Source organism: Epinephelus moara, chromosome 7 (genome assembly GCF_006386435.1).
Source record: "Epinephelus moara isolate mb chromosome 7, YSFRI_EMoa_1.0, whole genome shotgun sequence".
In the NCBI taxonomy this organism is placed as follows: Eukaryota; Metazoa; Chordata; class Actinopteri; order Perciformes; family Serranidae; genus Epinephelus; species Epinephelus moara.
In genome coordinates, this window is record NC_065512.1 from 6,915,683 (window position 1) to 6,934,794 (window position 19,112).

A 19,112-nucleotide genomic window follows, 5' to 3' on the forward strand; every position below is an offset into this window, starting at 1 on the left:
GAACCAGTCTGGCCATTCTCCTCTGACCTCTGGCATCAACAAGGCATTTTGGCTCACTGGATATTTTCTCTTTTTGGGACCATCCTCTGTAAACCCTAGAGATGGTTGTGCTGAAAATCCCAGTAAATACTCAGACCAGCCCGTCTGGCACCAACAACCATGCCACGTTCAGAGTCACTTCAATCACCTTTCTTCCTCATTCTGATGCTCCGTTTGAACTTCAGCATGTCTGTATGCCTATATGCATTGAGTTGCTGCCATGTGATTAGCTTATCAGATATTTGTGTTGATGGGCAGTTTAACAGGTGTACCTAATAAAGAGGCCAGTGAGTGTAAGTGTCTAGTGCACCTGCTCTATGAGCTGCACAATGTGGAAGCAGTGTGGGTCATCGGAGGATTTTATACGCAGCATTTGATCCATTTTGACTTCTTGCACCACTGAGAAACTCTCATAGGAATTAATGGGGCTCCGCCTATAATGCTGTATCCAGGTTTCTTTATACATCCATGGGAAATACATTTGTACGATGTTTGCATGGCACGTAAGGTGACAGGGAAGACAGAAATCTTAGATTTCTGCTGTCAAAAGAATGAATGTTCTCTCTTTTATGGTTTATATTTTAGATTGATATGTATGTATACACAGAATTATGCAAACCACGTTTTCCCGCGGCCTTCAGAGGAGGTCTGTTTTTAAAGGGTTAACAATGATGGATGGAGCTTTGTGCTGACTGTCTGTGGTTTTGTTTCTTCTTCTGCAGCAGAAACTCGTGTTGACCACTTCCTCCCACACACAGATTAAAGCAGACATCCCGACAGACCTTCTTCTTCTCGTGTTTAACAAACTTCCAGCTTCACTTCCTTCAGCGTTTGTGTTCAGCCTCGTCACTCTTTTCTTATTCTTCGTCCGTCCACACGACTGACAGCTTATACACCGTGTGGGACGTCCTCATTGTCTCCAGCAGACTGTGTTTTCATACCAACATGTGGGTGGACGTGTTTTCAGGCGCTGCACAGAAACAACAAGAACTTTCTCTTTACTCTCTTTTATCCTTCAGATCACATTTCTGTGAGACGTCTTCATGTCTCTCAGCTCCGTCCTCAGGGAGTCCGCAGTAAAGCTCCTGAAACAACACGTCCTGACCTGACTCTGGTTCCTACGTAAACACACAGAGGCTGAGAGTCTCGTGGACGTCAGACGGAGACAGTGGGGACAGACAGAGCTCAGCTGGACTCCGACATGTTACCTCTGACTGGAGTTTAATATCGTCTGTATCTGCAGCTTCACTCCATCATCACCTGACTCTGTCTCTGTCTCTGTCTCCTGTCGTCTCAGCGTCCTGCAGAGGAGACACACTGATCAGTGAACACGTTTTTTACATGTTTATGATGTGAGACCCTTTATAGGTTAAATCAAACTGTTTGGCTTGTTTCAGGTTCGTGTTTCTGTCACAAACTGTGATCTTCGAAGAGACAACAAAGTCACTACTCCGACTCCAGCTGGAGTTACAAGGTAGTTACATGACATCAGTACTCCTCTGATGGTATTTGTACTGGTGCAGACAGTATTCGATGGTACCTCCTCCCCTCCAGCAGTGAGAGTGTCTCTGCGGATCAGAACCTCCCACTCACACCTGCTGCGCTCAGATCAGCTTTACTTTACTGGCTCAGTGTCACAGTGAGGAACACCTGAACCAATGATACCACCTCCACCTCCCTAACCTCCATCACCTCCACCCTGAAGGAGGAGAGACTGATCTGAGTCTTCAGGCTCTGACTGTTCGACTCCGTCTCAAAACCTGACAGAAAAACATGTCTGCTGTTTTCTACATTTGTGTTTTTTAAATCATATAAAAACAGATTTCTATGAGACACACAGCTGGTTTCATTTCAAACAGATTTAATCATACCGATGAAAAATAGACACTATGGAGGTTAAAATACACTACTACAACCTCAGACGCAACCTGCCGCCATGCTCTTGAAAGTTGGCACAAGAAAGGCACAAGAGTAGAGCCAAGCGCCCGACCTCACCTTTTCCCGGCGGTTGAAGATGCAGCATGTGTACGACTCCTAATTTCCAGGGCTGGTACCTGCGGTTATTCCACAGGCTAGTTAATAACATGTCGGGCAGGAAATCCAAAGTGTGGGATCATTTTGAGAAGGTGAAGGACGAACCCAAGGTGATATGTAAACTCATCTTCATTGGTCGACTACAAACATGACGTATCATGTGAAACATGGAAGTAGCTACATGCCCATTAGCCCACAGCGTCATTAACAGGCGGCTCGCTCAGTGTGTGACGTGCACTTGTAGATAAAATATAGGCCTATATTAATGAAGGTTCATTAGTACAGTTTTGTATTTCTCTGTAATGTAGCACAGTGTTAACAATGTTACTGATACTATTCTTTCTCACACCTTCAACTCAAACCACCAAAATATATCATTTAATAATTAAAGTCGGGGGGCAACCCTAGAAAACAGAGTGTAATACATTGTAGTGCAGTTATTGTATAATATAATGTATTATACTACAGGTAATTTATTTAGCTCCTATCACAGAGCAGTATTGAGGACCACAAGTGTTACAGAAATAGTTGAAAAAGAATTTCATTCATTAATAACTAATAGTACAATAAATTAGACTGTAATAAATTTGTTTACAAGGTAAGTTATTAATCTATATATAAACCAAAAACTTAACTAAATAATAAAAGTTACCTTTTTTTATTTGATATTTTAATGGGCAACAAAAAATTCTAAAATAATTTACAAATCAAATATGATTATCAATGAATAATTCAAATCAAAAATAGCATTTACGAAAACAACATAAATGGTCAATAAATACGTACTGTAATTAAAAAATACATTAAGATTAACACAAATAATGGACTTTAAAATTCTATTTGAAAATGCAGTTTAAAGACAGGCATGACACTGGATCCATAAATTGAATTAAAAACATACAATCAGACATTTAAAAGGCAACTTCCATTTTCATTCCATTTTTTTTTTTTTGTCAACATTAACATTCATGAAGTTCAGGGAAGGACAAATAAAGTGATCAACAGTAAACAAAACATAGTAAACAAATGTAAACATCTTACAAGATTTAAAAAACTGATTACACAGAAAGTGCTTTTAACTCCTGACCTTGACCCTCACTGTTAGCTTAGCATACGCCTACTGCTGCTGCTGATTACAGGACAGCAGTGAGCTAATGTTAGCCACAGTTAGCTGAGAGGACTTCAGAGCAGGAAGACTGCAGGGTGAAGGGTGCTGTCCTATCTGATGCTGTGACATGTGGACGTTGTAATCATGTCTCACAGCGTGCTAACGTCCCACCGCTGTCGTGCTGTTTGAGTGACAGGCTGTCAGGGTGGAGTTATATTTAACCCCTCGTGGTTTCTGCTGGACGCTGTGATGCGTTCAGGAGCTCTGATAAAGACACACAGCATCCTGTTCTGACAGACAGCAGGAAGTCAACGTGGGACACTTCCTGTGTGTGTTAATATGATGATACTTTAAAGTGCATCCAGTCTCATGACCTCACCTGTGACCTCACACCTGGACTCAGCCCGCCTCCCTTTGGTCTACTCACATCTGTTACTGCAGTTAAAGTGCTAACACAACAGTGTGGTATTAGGACCTAACTGGTTACTGAGCAGCAGGTGGCACCTTGTATGGTAGCCTCGGCCACCAGTGCGTGAACGTGTGTGTGAATGTGACGTTGTGTAAAAGCACTTTGAGACTAGAGAGACGCTATACAAGTGCAGTCCGTATCAATAATCTGAATCTGTAAAGTAACTAAAGCTCTCAGATAAATAGAGTGCAATAAAAAGTACATTTACCTCTCAGATAGAGGAGAAGAAGAAAGGAACATAAAATGGAAATACTAAAGTAAATTACAAGTGCTTCAAAATAAAGTACAATACTTGAGTAGATGTACCCTGTTACATTTTACCACTGTCATAGAGTATAAATACTCTGTCTTATACCTGTATGTTTACATTTGTTTCTGCCTCGATCAACCAATCAGCTTACATAATACTGATGATTTGGGCAGTGTGGGTATCCATTACCCAGATTTTTCATCAACGACCTTTTTTCCATGACAAAAATGAGATAATGACAAGCTAAAAACAGATAGTGATAATAAAAACTAAGACGAAATCTATGTTTCATGTTCATTGACGAGAAAAGATGATGCGATGCTTGACGTGACGTGACGTGACGTGACGAGACATGACATGATGGAAATGTTAGTGGTGGTGAGTGGTTAGTGTTGATCTATCATCTAAAAAGAAATTGTTAACAGAAACCTTGCACAGTGATTCCAATGCATTTTATTTTTCTATTTGTTTTGAAAATTCACAATACATGACAAAATGAAAAGATACATTTCCTCCTTTGCCTCTCTCCACTGGAGCTACCTATCTGACCGTCACCACTCCCTCCCTGTCTTTCATTTGGCACCACAGCTGCATGAAGGGGCGGAGCTGTCCTCCACATTCTGTGTACGGTTCACATCCTCCTCCTCTTCATCTTCATCCACCTGAATATTACTATCTGACCTTTTGAACGTGAGCTGTCTGAGTTAGGAAATTATTCTGTGTACCCCGTTCCTCTTTCTTTCTGTGTCCCGCCGCCGCATTTTCTTCACTGATTCTTAGTCAGACATCTCTAAAGGCTCTGACAGATGTGAAAAACACTGATAATTGAACCTGTTCCAAAAATTTTAATGACAGATTAAAGTTTCAGACTCAGTGTGCAAACATGATTGATACTTTTTAGACGTGCAACAACTTTGTACGAAAAAAAAAGGGAACTCATTGTACAAAGGCCTTAAGAGTAAGACTGAATATAAAATAGCTGTAAAAATTAACACTGGGTGCCAACAATCCATCGATGATGACTGAGCGCTGTTTGGACAGAAAACAGTGAGTCAGGGTTTCTGTCCTGACACTGGGTCGTCTGTTACCTGATAAAACTGTTGGAATCAGAGAAATGTAAAATGAAGGCAGCTTGTAGAAGGAGAACAGTAGAGGACCCAGCACTGATCTTTGAGGTACTCCCACAGTGAAATGAGGGATTCCTACATCATCAGGTTGATGACAATCTGAAACAGTTTGCTGAGCTGACCGGTTCAAACACAGAGTGGCTGATGTTATGATCAATGAAGGCTGTTTAACACAGCATCTCAGTTTACTATGGTTATAGCCCTGTCAGCATGTGCACAGAGATTTATAAAAACAGATTGTTCTCTAAAATGGAGATTTTTAAAAAATGCTTTCTACCAGCGTCAATAAATCGGAACCAAATCATGGACTGTATAACATAATGGACGCAGCTACCTTGATGTCACCCACACTGGTTTTGAAGCCTCAAGTTCGGCATTTTGCCATCTTAGACAACTTTATAAAATAAACATCAGTTTTCAAAAACTAAAGTTTACATGTTGAAATAACTTTAATTCTGATTGAGAGTACAGAAAGTTCACTTTAATGTCAGACATTCAGCCGTAACACTGTTAGCATGGTTACACAGTGTTAGCTTCAAAGTTTGATGTCATCTGGACCAGTTCATCACATTACATTGTTCATATTAACGACTGTTACCTGTTGTTAGCGTGAGCGTGTTTCTGTGTGTGAAAGATAAAAGATTATACCTGCAGCAGGAGACAAAGTTAAGTTTTTCCTGCTCTCTGACTGACAGGACTTCACTGTTAATCCCTTAGGTTTACGTGTCCACTCTGTGACCTTCATCACCGAGGATGAGGAGGGGATTCTGTCCTTCTTTGTCCTTCAAGAAAAGAGAGGGAGACTTTTATTGTGAAGGTCTGACGGGTGATCAGTGTGAGCGGCTCAGTGCGAGGATTAATTTGTACCTGTGAAAAGACTGTCAGGTAGATTGAACAGGAAGCTGTGATGAGAGGATGAAGAGGAGGAGGAGGAGGAGAAGGAGGAGGAGGAGAGTCTTCCTCTTTAATCCAGCCTGCAGAGGAGAGTGTGTGTGTGTGTGTGTGTGTGTGTGTGTGTGTGTGTGTGTGTGTGTGTGTGTGTGTGTGTGTGTGTCAGGTCTGGTTCAGCTTGCGAGAAAAGTAACTGAGCCGACCTGAACCAGATGCTGTTGATGTAAAGCTACTGAAGAGTTTTTTCCTGTCATACTGTTGTTGTTACCATGGTTACAGCTTGCCTCGGTACAGTGTGATTACACACCTGGCACCTTGTAAATGACTTGTAAATAATATCCCAGCAGGCACTGGATGTCAAAATGATGTTAGAGAGACGCTGGACTCTTGCGTCAGACAGACACTAAATTTTTGGTTGGAATCAGTATTGGGTTGACAATATTTTAAATTTTTAATGACGTTAGAATTTCATGTTGTGTGGACGTTTAACATTATGACGTTTTGCAGATTTCAGTTTCGGGTTTCACTCTTTATACCTTATGAATAAATGTGGTTATTCTACGTTAAGAAGGCGTTGGTATAAGATGTTTTCCTGATATTGAATTTTGGTCATCTGACATCACAACCTAAATTCAAGATGTTAATAGCCAGCTGGGTGATTAAATTTGAGTCTCACTATTAACATAATTTAAGTCTGTTCACTTAAGTATTTACGTAATCCAACCATTGTGGATTATTTGCTGTTATCATGAAGGAAGAGGATGGACGGCTTCATCACTGTCCTCCTCTGACCGGTTCTTCCAACAACGTTTAAGTTCTGTTTACTGCAACACATTCTCACCTTACAGGTGTGAAGCTGAGATCATAATGAGGGCGGAGTTCAAAGATGAACTTGAAGTCGGAGCACGAGGGCTGAAAGTAGAGCGGAAGGAAGTCAGCCAGTCAGCCAAGGAAAGGACCATTGCACCAGGACCCTTACTGTCCCTGGACGGGGGGGGGGTCTGATTATAATCATATAATGTGACATTAACAGGCCCCGCCCCCTCTAACCTCATAATCCCTCCTCTGATATAAACATCCCTCCCGCACTCTGGGGACCCCCCCTCACCTGCACAGATGGAGCTGGTTGAGGTTCAAACAGATGTGCCCCCCCCCCTCCCTGTAAGCCTAATGGGAACACTTATACTGTGATTAGTGTAATACCCCTCTAAACACCCCATAATACTGCCCCCTGTCCCCTCCACCCAAAACACAGATGAAGGTAATCCACGTCTCCATCACAGATTATCATCCACCTGTATTTGACGTGGTGGAGTCACATGACCAGATAATCACATGACCCGATGGCACTTTGCAGTTTTACTGAAGCTCAGTTTGATTTTAAAAAATTTCCTTAAAATTATTATTGTTTAATTTTCATGCTGTCACTGTACACAGTCCCTCAGCCAATCACAGGGCATTTTATAAACACATTTTACAATTTATTCTTTATATGAATCCAGTTCCTGTAAAGGTCAAAGGTCACCTGATGTGTTGCTCACATGATGTCAGTGGTCATGTGACAGACAGGTTGTAACAGGCACATGATCAAAGCTTCCTTCACTGATGAAGATCATTAGAGGGGATGGAGCTCTGACCTTTGACCTTTGAATGTGGAAACTTAAACTGACTCAGATTGTGTGGTCACATGATGACAGGATGACAAACCTTGTACAGGTTTATGACTCATTGGTTCTCACTTCTATTTCTTCTTCTTCTCTATTCTCTGTAGTGTTTCCTTCAGACTCCACAGGTATATAAACACTGAAACAGATCTGAAACCTGACAGGAAATATCTCACCTGACCGGAAACATTTCACCTGACAGGAAACATTTCACCTGATAGAAAACATCTCACCTGACAGGAAACAACTCACCTGATAGGAAACATCTTACCTGACAGGAAACATCTCACCTGACAGGAAACATTTCACCTGATAGAAAACATCTCACCTGACAGGAAACATTTCACCTGATAGAAAACATCTCACCTGACAGGAAACAACTCACCTGATTAGAAACAACTTACTGACAGGAAACATCTCACCTGACAGGAAACAACTTACAGACAGAAAACATCACACTTGACAGGAAACATCTCACCTGACAGGAAACATCTCACCAGACAGGAAACATCTCAACTGACAGGAAACAACTTACTGACAGGAAACATTGCACCAGATAGGAAACATCTCACCTGACAGGAAACATCTCACCTGATTAGAAACAACTTACTGACAGGAAACATCTCACCTGACAGGAAACAACTTACTGACAGGAAACAACTTACTGACAGGAAACATTGCACCTGACAAGAAACATCTCACCTGATTAGAAACAACTTACTAACAGGAAACATCTCACTTGACAGGAAACATCACACCTGACAGGAAACATCTCACCTGAGAGGGAAACAACTTACTGACAGGAAACATCACACCAGACAGGAAACATCTCACCTGACAGGAAACAACTCACCTGACAGGAAACATCACACCTGACAGGAAACATCTCACCTGACAGGAAACATCTCACCTGATAGGAAACATCACACCTGACAGGAAACATCTCACCTGACAGGAAACAACTTACTGACAGGAAACAACTCACCTGACAGGAAACATCACACCTGACAGGAAACATCTCACCTGACAGGAAACAACTTACAGACAGGAAACATCACACTTGACAGGAAACAACTCACCTGAGAGTAAAAATCTCACCTGATTAGAAACATCTCACCTGACAGGAAACAGCTCACCTGACAGGAAACATCACACCTGACAGGAAACATCTCACCTGACAGGAAACAACTTACAGACAGGAAACATCACACTTGACAGGAAACAACTCACCTGACAGGAAACATCACACTTGACAGGAAACATCTCACCTGACAGGAAACATCTCACTGACAGGAAACAACTCACCTGACAGGAAACATCACACCTGACAGGAAACATCACACCTGACAGGAAACATCTCACCTGACAGGAAACAACTTACAGACAGGAAACATCACACTTGACAGGAAACAACTCACCTGACAGGAAACATCTCACCTGATTAGAAACATCTCACCTGATTAGAAACAACTTACTGACAGGAAACATCACACTTGACAGGAAACAACTCACCTGACAGGAAAAATCACACCTGATTAGAAACATCTCACCTGAGAGGAAACCTTACCTGACAGGAAACATCACACTTGACAGGAAACACCTCAACTGACAGGAAACATCTCATCTGAGAGGAAACATCTCACCTGAGAGGAAACAACTCACCTGACAGGAAACATCACACTTGACAGGAAACACCTCAACTGACAGGAAACATCTCACCTGATAGAAAACTCACCTGACAGGAAACATCTCACCTGAGAGGAAACATCTCACCTGATTAGAAACATCTCACCTGAGAGGAAACATCTCACCTGATTAGAAACAACTCATCTGAGAGGAAACATCTCACCTGACAGGAAACAACTCACCTGACAGGAAACATCACACCTGACAGGAAACATCACACCTGACAGGAAACATCTCACCTGACAGGAAACAACTTACAGACAGGAAACATCACACTTGACAGGAAACAACTCACCTGACAGGAAACATCTCACCTGATTAGAAACATCTCACCTGATTAGAAACAACTTACTGACAGGAAACATCACACTTGACAGGAAACAACTCACCTGACAGGAAAAATCACACCTGATTAGAAACATCTCACCTGAGAGGAAACCTTACCTGACAGGAAACATCACACTTGACAGGAAACACCTCAACTGACAGGAAACATCTCATCTGAGAGGAAACATCTCACCTGACAGGAAACACCTCACCTGACAGGAAACATCACACTTGACAGGAAACACCTCAACTGACAGGAAACATCTCATCTGAGAGGAAACATCTCACCTGACAGGAAACACCTCACCTGACAGGAAACATCACACTTGACAGGAAACACCTCACCTGACAGGAAACATCTCACCTGATAGAAAACTCACCTGACAGGAAACATCTCACCTGAGAGGAAACATCTCACCTGAGAGGAAACAACTCACCTGAGAGGAAACATCTCACCTGAGAGGAAACATCTCACCTGATTAGAAACAACTCACCTGAGAGGAAACATCTCACCTGATAGAAAACTCACCTGACAGGAAACATCTCACCTGAGAGGAAACATCTCACCTGATTAGAAACATCTCACCTGACAGGAAACATCTCACCTGATTAGAAACATCTCACCTGAGAGGAAACCTCACCTGACAGGAAACGTCACACCTGACAGGAAACATCTCACCTGATTAGAAACATCTCACCTGAGAGGAAAACTCACCTGACAGGAAACATCTCACCTGAGAGGAAACATCTCACCTGATTAGAAACATCTCACCTGACAGTAAACATCTCACCTGATTAGAAACATCTCACCTGAGAGGAAACCTCACCTGACAGGAAACGTCACACCTGACAGGAAACATCTCACCTGACAGTAAACATCTCACCTGAGAGGAAACAACTCACCTGAGAGGAAACAACTCACCTCAGAGGGGAAACATCTCACCTGAGAGGAAACAACTCACCTGAGAGGAAACAACTCACCTGAGAGGGGAAACATCTCACCTGAGAGGAAACAACTCACCTGAGAGGAAACATCTCACCTGAGAGGGGAAACATCTCACCTGAGAGGAAACAACTCACCTGAGAGGAAACAACTCACCTCAGAGGGGAAACATCACACCTGACAGGAAACATCACACCTGAGAAGAAACAACTCACCTGAGAGGAAAAATCTCACCTGATTAGAAACAGCTCACCTCGGGGCGTCGGTAGCATAGTGGATAGTGCCGGTGCCCCATGTATAGAGGCGATGCCTCACTGCAGCGGTCGCAGGTTCGACTCTGGCTTGTAACCCTTTGCTGCATGTCAACCCCCACTCTCTCTCTCACCCCATTTCACTCTGTCCTGTTCATTAAAGGCAAAAAAAGCCCAAAAAATAATCTTTAAAAAAAAAAAGAAAAAGAAAGAAACAGCTCACCTGAGAGGAAACATCTCACCTGACAGGAAACATCTTGCCTGAGAGGGAAACTTCTCACCTGACAGGAAACATCTCACCTGACAGGAAACATCTCGCCTGACAGGAAACAACTTACTGACAGGAAACATCACACTTGACAGGAAACATCTCACCTGATTAGAACCATCTCACCTGATAGAAAACTCACCTGACAGGAAACATCTCACCTGAGAGGAGACATCTCACCTGAGAGGAAACATCTCACCTGACAGGAAACATCTCACCTGACAGGAAACATCTCACCTGATAGAAAACTCATCTGACAGGAAACAGTTCACCTGAGAGGAAACATCTCACCTGAGAGGAAACATCTCACCTGATTAGAAACAACTCACCTGAGAGGAAACATCTCACCTGATAGAAAACTCACCTGACAGGAATCATCTCACCTGAGAGGAAACATCTCACCTGATTAGAAACATCTCACCTGACAGGAAACATCTCACCTGATAGAAACCTCACCTGACAGGAAACATCTCACCTGATAGAAACCTCACCGATAAGATAATCTCACAGATAATCTGAATAAGGACAATCTTTAATTTGAGTTTTTAGGTCAAACAGGAAGAAGAATATGAAAAATTAATTTTATTCTGTTTTAATCATCAATCAATTTCATTTTTGGAAAAAAAAAAAGAATGTCTTTGGTATTTTTAAAAATAGTTTCATGGATAGTTTACATTTTATTGTATTTATTATTTATTTTATTTTATATATTTTAGTAAGTTATTTTCCTTAAATACATTTTCATATTTTTTAAAAATATTTTTATTTCTTTATTTCAGCATTATATTAATTTTGTAAAAATCTGACCTGAGGTCATGTCACCTGTCAGTCAAAGTCCGGATGTGTGTGTTTGGCCCGGACTCGTCACAGGTACATGTGTCACACCTGTTCACACCAGCGATCCGGATCATCAGAACACTGCGGAGCACAAAGTCGTCTGCGCATGCTCCAGCAGCTTCTGCTCCTCTGTGATGAGAGAGAAAGAGAGCGCGTGCTGCTGCTGCTGCTCAGAGGCTTCACCTGCTCAGGTAACCCTACCTGTGTGAGCCAATCAGGTGCTTTGGCGCCGCAGTTTGTTTACAGTGTGAGCGGCACGAGGGGCCGCGTGCCGGCCGTGAAGCGGCGCGAGCTGCTGATTTAAACCCAGAAACAAAGATCCGGATCAGAGGAGGTGATGTGTGCACGAGGAGGAGGAGGAGGAGGAGGAGGACGGAGGAGGACACTCCTCAATTATCCCTCCGCGTGAAGATAGGTGGCGCGTGGTGGTAGAAGGTCTCGCGCCTGTTTATGTTGCAGGAAAGAAAAAAACGGTGACAGGCTCCGGGAGGGAGGCGTCACACAGACCGCTCCGACACCCGGATCAGTCCCGACCTGCTGCCCGGACCGACGCTCCCCTCCCGGCCACCGCTCTGCTGCAGCACCGGGACTCACCGGGACTCACCGGGACCATCCAGATCTGTGTTCATATTTTAGGGAGGGGGTGCACGCGCTGCAGCACCACTTTTTTTTCATTCCACGCCGCTTCTCTTCTTCAGCGGGAGGAAACACGGAGACTCTCCGGTAGGTCTCTCCTTCTTCCTCCTCTTCTTCCTCTTCTTGTCTTTCAGGAGCCAATCAAAGCGCGCCGGTTACCTGTGCTGCTTCACCTGCGCGGCCAGGTGAGAGGAGAGAGGTGCGCGCTCCCGCTGCCTGCTGCCGCTCCAGGTGTTGGATGGATGTAGCAAAGAAGAGGAGGAGGTGGAGGTGGAGAGGAGAACAGCGGGTGGAGAGAGGCAAGCAGGCCGGGCAGGAGGAGGTCTGTCCCCGCGTCCTGCTGCTGCCGCTCCCCGCTCTCACGGAGGAGGACAGACACAGAAAATCAACAGGAACAGAAATTAAATTTAACATGAAGCAGATTTTAAATCCTCCTGACAGACTTCCGGCTCTGAGAGGACATTTAAACTGCACAGATATATTTTATTAAAATAACAGAAACATGTTTTAAACATATGTGACAATAAGAGCGATGGTTTTATTGACCTGCGTGCAGATTACACAACTGCAGGCCTGAATCTTGTCTCTCCTTATATAACCGCACATTCCTCGCCACATTCTGCCCTCACACACTCACATCACACACACTTATCATTTAGATATTAATAAAGGATCGATCAGGCCTCCCGCGTGAACTTTGGGACATTTTTAACGCGTCAAAATCAACAAGTTTATTATTTTTGTTTATTTATAATTGATGTCAAAGTTGTTTTGTTGGAGTGTGTGTGTGTGTGTGTGTGTGTGTGTGTGTCCGCCCTCCTCCTCTGTCACACACACACACACACACACACACACACACACACACACACACACACACACCAGCACACACACACCAGCACAGTCGCTCTTCTCATCACAGATCAGGCGGACGGGGACGCGGGGCGGCGGGTGCGCTCGCTCCTCGCTCGGTCGGTGCACGCTGTCCAACAAAACAAACAAAGTGAAAACAAAGTGCGGAGAGTTTCTAACTGAGCGGATTCAATTTGTTCCAAAGTTTCCGTGAGGGGTGTCAGAGCGGCTCCGGGTGGATTTACTGAGAGAGAGAGTGTGTGTGTGTGTGTGTGTGTGCGTGCGTGTTTGTGTGTGTGTGCTGGTCGCAGGGCGCGGGGCGCGGGGAGGAGCAGCGCGCGGAGCCAGATCGAGGAGCCCATGCGGACTGGACTGACTCCTCAATGAAGCAGGAGATCATGGCGGAGGGTCCCCGCTGCAAGAGGCGAAAACAGGCCAACCCCCGCAGGAAGAACGGTAGGAGACACACACACACACACACACTCACACACACACACACACACTCAAGGTCCCCGCAACAACTCCCGCAAACTCTGCCGGACTGTGGTGTCCCCGCCCGGCTGGCCCGGCCCGGCCCGGCCCGGGAGGTCCCTGCGTGTCCCCGGGACGCCACAAAACACACACAAAGTTCTTTAACGGGACTTTAGGGGGTTTCAGAGAGTAGGGGGGCCGGGGTGTGATGGAGCGGAGCCCGGACCCGCCGGGACCCGCCGGGTGGAGGACTGAGACTGAGGCAGGAAAAACCGTTATGTACCCGAGCTGCAGCTCCGCGTGAGGACCTGTGGCTCCGCGCGGCTCCGTCACACGCTCATGTTTTATTATTATAACACCACACACAGGACACAGAATAACTCCTAACACGTTTATAATAAATATCAGGTGTTTATTTTTACACCCGGAAGAGGTTTTATGACTTTTTGTGACGTTTTTCTCACTTTTTATCTGCAGTTTTTTGGAGCTCCTGCGTTGATTAACAGAAACAAACTGCCGCGTGCCTCAACAACAAACACTCAGCCGTGACCACAGAATTAAAAAAAAATAGATTTCATCTGTTTTATTTAAATACAGTTTAATTTCGTATTTTTTAAAGACAAAATTAAGTTTATTTTATTTAAAATTTCTCTTTTATATTTTCGTGTTTGTTTGTTTGTTTGTTTTGAGGAAGAGGAGGAGGAGGGTGGAGGAGGAAGGTGTTTTCCCCTCAAACTGATACTCACAATATAAATCTGCTGATTTATTTTAATTTGAATTCACATTTTTCTGATTGTTTATTTGATTAAATCCACCCAGACTTTTTTCCCCTCGTCCAGAACTCCCTTTAAAAACCTGCTGTTTTTGTCTCTTTGTGTGGTGGCTGCTATTTTAATATATTATCATTTAAACACACTCTCAGCTTTAATTCTGAGTTCACCGGGAGACAAAGAAAATCAGTTTTCATGCTGATTTAAAGGAACAATCCGTCATTTAAATGCAGACAAAAGGACACAAGCATCAGAATGTGGAGCAGGGCTCGTGTGAACTCGTGTTAAATAAAAATCATAATTATTCTGCTGATGTTAAAATGTCTCCATTTTAAAACAGTAGAATTAAAATGCTAATAAAGTTAGAGTGTATTTAAATAAAGTTTTGTGGCGGCGTTTCTTCCCGTCATCGTGGTGGTTTTTCTTCTTGTTGGGATTCGGCTGCGTCTCCTCCTCTTGGGGTCCCAGGGGGGTTGTTGGGTGGAGGGTGGAGGGTGGAGGTGGGGGCAGATTAGGGCCTGGTGTAACAGGATCTCTGCACATTGAACAGCCTCTCCATCTCTGGCTGTCTGTCCGTCACATCCAGCTGTGAGGCTGCAGCTGTTTTTTTTTTTGTTTTTTTTTAAATGATCTGTTTCCTGGATGAGGCTTGGTCGGTGTGATGATGTGTGGATATTTCTGTTGCAGCGTCAGTTTGTTTTAAATCCTGATAAAGTCCCAAAGTTTCCTCTGGATCAGTTGAATTGTGTGTAAAATGTTGGACGTGAGTGGACGCGAGCTTCCTGTTTGTTTCACATTAAAGTGTTTCAGTGAATCTAATGAGAGACGGTGAGGATGTTTGACACTCTGACAGCACTCTGTAATTATGGTCTGTAGAAATGAACATGTTTGTGTCAGAGAGGAAGACGGTCGCTCAGAGTTTCTCTGCCTCTTTTAAACATCTGAACCTCGGCTGAGTCTCGTTCACTTCAAGGAGAGACCGACTCTGAGAGTGAGATGGAGCAGGAGGACCACAGGACAGATGAGACGTTAGAGAGCGGCTGGTTAATGTTCTCTGAGACCTGAAGATGTTTCTGAGCACTGCAGGTTGTGTTGCAGCGCTGCTGGAGGAGGAGGAGGAGGTGGAGGAGGTGACGGTGTCAGGCTGCCTGCTGTACCATTCATGCCACATGTCTCACAGCCGTGTCATTGTCCACTCAGAGACGCTCTGTTTACTGTGTCCTGTTTACAACCTGCTCACACATCACAGCTCTAAAGTGAGACACAGCGAGGACTCAAACATCACCGCGTCCTTAAATCTTAATTTTCTTTATGCTGAGAAATAAGACAAATTTATTTCTAATGGAACACATCTGTGAGTTTTATCTATATTATAATTAATGTCATTTATACGACACCAGTGCTCGAATGTAACTAAGAACATTTACTCAGGTACTTTAATTATTCTTCAGTTGAGTATTTTCATCTTCGACAGCTGTCTCCTCCATCTCCTCCGTCTGACAGCTGAAGTTACTTTACAGATAATTGATACAAAATATAATCAATAATAAATGTTAATGCGTTATTATGGATTATAAAGCCATTAAAATGAGCTAACTAATTAATACATTAATGCATCAATCAATATAAAACAATCACATTAAGATATGCTACTCTACAGACTGAGTACTTTTACTGCAGGCACTTTAGCTGATAGTTTTGTACTTTTTGTTTGCTTGCTTTAAACAATATTTCTACACCGTGGTACTGCTCCTTTTACTACAGAAGAATACCGAAGTACTTCATCCGTTGCTGTATGCCACGAATCATGAGGAAGAAACGTGTGTTTTTACAAACATGATGTGTTTTTGACAATTTGGACACATTAACAGAGCAGACAGAACATAAGAGGACTCAAATACTGAGGACGGTTACAGTCTGCTCTGATAAACACACACACATCAGCGGCAGCATCAGTGTGTGTGTGTTTCTTCTGTTTCTGGACATTGAGTGTGTGATGTCATCAAGAGTGTTGATGAGGATATGATTTGATGTTGAAGCTCTGATGAGACCGTGTTAGTGGCTTGTTTCTGTGTGTTAATGCTGAAGTTTCAGTCTGATGTGAATGAGGCGGAACAATAAAAACTGGTTATTGTCACTTAGGAGGACATTGACTCTGTGATGTCATCAAGAGTGATGATGAGGATATGATGAGGATGTTGAAGCTCTGAACATGTTGATAAGAGACATATTATTGGCTCATTCGTGTGTGTTAACGAACACTGAAGTTTCATTCTGGTGCAACTGAGGCAGCACGTAAAAGCTGGTTTTTGTCATTTACAAGGACGTTCAGTGTGTGATGTCATCAGGAGTGATGATGATTTGATGTTGAAGCTCTGAACATGTTTCAGTGATAAGAGAAATGTTACTGGGTCATTTGTGTGTGTTAAGGAACACTGAAGTTTCAGTCTGGTGTGACTGAGATGGCGAATTATAACTGGTTATCGTCACTTACGAGGACGTTGAGTGTGTGATGTCATCAGGAGTGATGACGAGGATGTTGAAGCTCTGAACATGTTGAAGAGAGAAATGTTATTGGCTCGTTTCTGTGTTAACGAACGCTGAAGTTTCAGTCTGGTGTGACCGAGATGATACATTATAAACTGGTTTCTGTCACTTACGAGGACGCTGAGTGTGTGATGTCATCAGGAGTGATGATGAGGGCATGATTTTAATGTCAGCTATAATGAGAGCCATGTTATTGGCTGGTTTCTGTATGTCAACGAACACTGAAGTTTCTGTTGGAAAATGAGTGAAGTCTTGTATCACTGAGGCAGCACGTAAAAACTGGTTTTTGTCACTTACGAGGACATTGAGTGTGTGATGTCATCAGGAGTGATGATGAGGATGTTGAAGCTCTGAACATGATGAGACCATGTTATTGGCTCCTTTCTGTGCGTTAACGAATGCTGAAGTTTCAGTTTGATGTGACAGAGGTGGCACATTATAAACTGGTTATTGTGACTTATGAGGACGCTTGGCTGTGTTGGCCACGTGTGTTATCAGAGGCAGTCAGAGAGTGTTCAGATGGATCACTGTACTCTGTCTCTGACCTGAATGTCTTTCATATCTCCCCCCTCCCCGTCAGTAAACACCTCCCTGAGGGCAGAACAAAGAAAGGCAGCTCTTCTCTCCTCCGTCTTAATCACAATTCAGACCCTCTCACTGCCGCTGGGGCCGCTCGGCTCGGCTCGACGCCGTCCCACATGAAAAGAGAGAAAAGAAGTGAGCAGGAGAAGGAGGAGGAGGAGGAGGAGGTTAATAAAAGAAGGATGTAAGGTGGACTGAAGGTGTGCCCTATATAGACCCCCCATCCTCCCCTCCCCCGCTGATGGACAGATAGAGTTACAGACGGACGGACGGACGGACGGACGGATGCCATTCTTAGATGATTACAGGACAGACTGAGGCCGGCCGAGACCTTTACACTCAGACAGACAGAGATGACTCCTTTACCTTATGAATTATAAATAAACCCTCAAGTTCATTTTCAGCCTTTAAGGGGAGTTTTCTGTCCCACAAATAAGCAAGACAATTAAAAAAGAACATTTAAGGGAAATATTTTTATATTATACATTCATATTTTTAAGTTGTTTTAGAAATGAGAAGTAACTTTTTCATTATTGAAGCCCTTGACAGTTTTCTTACCTTAACAGCAGAGCACTTAATGGTCCTTAGATTTCAAGTAAACAAGAGCTTCTTTATTTTCCCTTTTTTTAAGTTAGTGACACTTCTGTTCCTTCAGTGTGGACTTAAGTAAAAAGGTCCTTCAGTTGTTCCTTTATTTTCCCTTTTTAAAGTTTGAAATTAGGTTTAAAATAACTAAGTGCATTTTGAAGTTGTAATGTCTTTGTTAAAGTTAAAGACAGAGACACTTCAGGTTCCTTCAGTGTGGACTTAAGCAAAAATATCCTTCAGCTGTTCCTGTATTTTCCCTTAAAATATTTAAAAGAGAGAAATTGGGATTAAAATAATGTAAAGTGTATTTTGAAGCAGTGAGGTCTTAATGTAAATTATTTAAAAAAAAAAAAAAAAGAAACACTTCAGGTTCCTTCAGTGTGGATTTAAGTAAAAATGTCCTTTAAAAGTTCTTAAGAGGTCCAAACTCTGAAGTCCATTTAGTGTTTCAATCTTTAAGGGGTTTCTTAAGGTCAGTCATAATTACTGAAGTAATTTATTTCAATGTAAATTAGACTGGTCCTCAGGAACAGCAACTCTTCAGGTTCCTTCAGTTACTGTGAGGTGATGCTATCAGAAGTCTGTCTGTAGTGTCCTCACAATCCAGCGTGTCCTCACAGTGCAGGTGTAAAAACATCTTCACACAGTGTTTTTCAGTGTAAAAGATGAAGTGATGACCCCGGGGTTGTATTCTGGTCCTTCAGGGCCCCTTGTGGCCCCTGGTGGCCCCTTAGTGCTGCCGCTGTACTGTCCCTCGGTCCATCAGGCAGCTTTG

At 43.2% G+C, this 19,112-nt stretch overlaps 1 protein-coding gene across 3 annotated transcripts in view; it reads left to right on the plus strand.

The window, feature by feature from the left end:
* Positions 1-12,345: 12,345 nt before the first annotated feature.
* zeb2a (zinc finger E-box binding homeobox 2a) overlaps positions 12,346-19,112 on the plus strand; it is a 66,577-nt gene continuing 59,810 nt past the window's right edge. For 2 of the 3 annotated variants that reach the window (XM_050049178.1, XM_050049180.1), the window contains exons 1-2: positions 12,346-12,617; positions 13,691-13,835. In XM_050049178.1, the coding sequence (XP_049905135.1) occupies positions 13,763-13,835 (73 nt within the window). In that variant the 5' untranslated portion in view covers positions 12,346-12,617; positions 13,691-13,762. Of the gene's footprint in view, positions 12,618-13,406; positions 13,836-19,112 lie in introns of those variants that run through there. The other variant, XM_050049179.1, reaches the window with a different exon arrangement.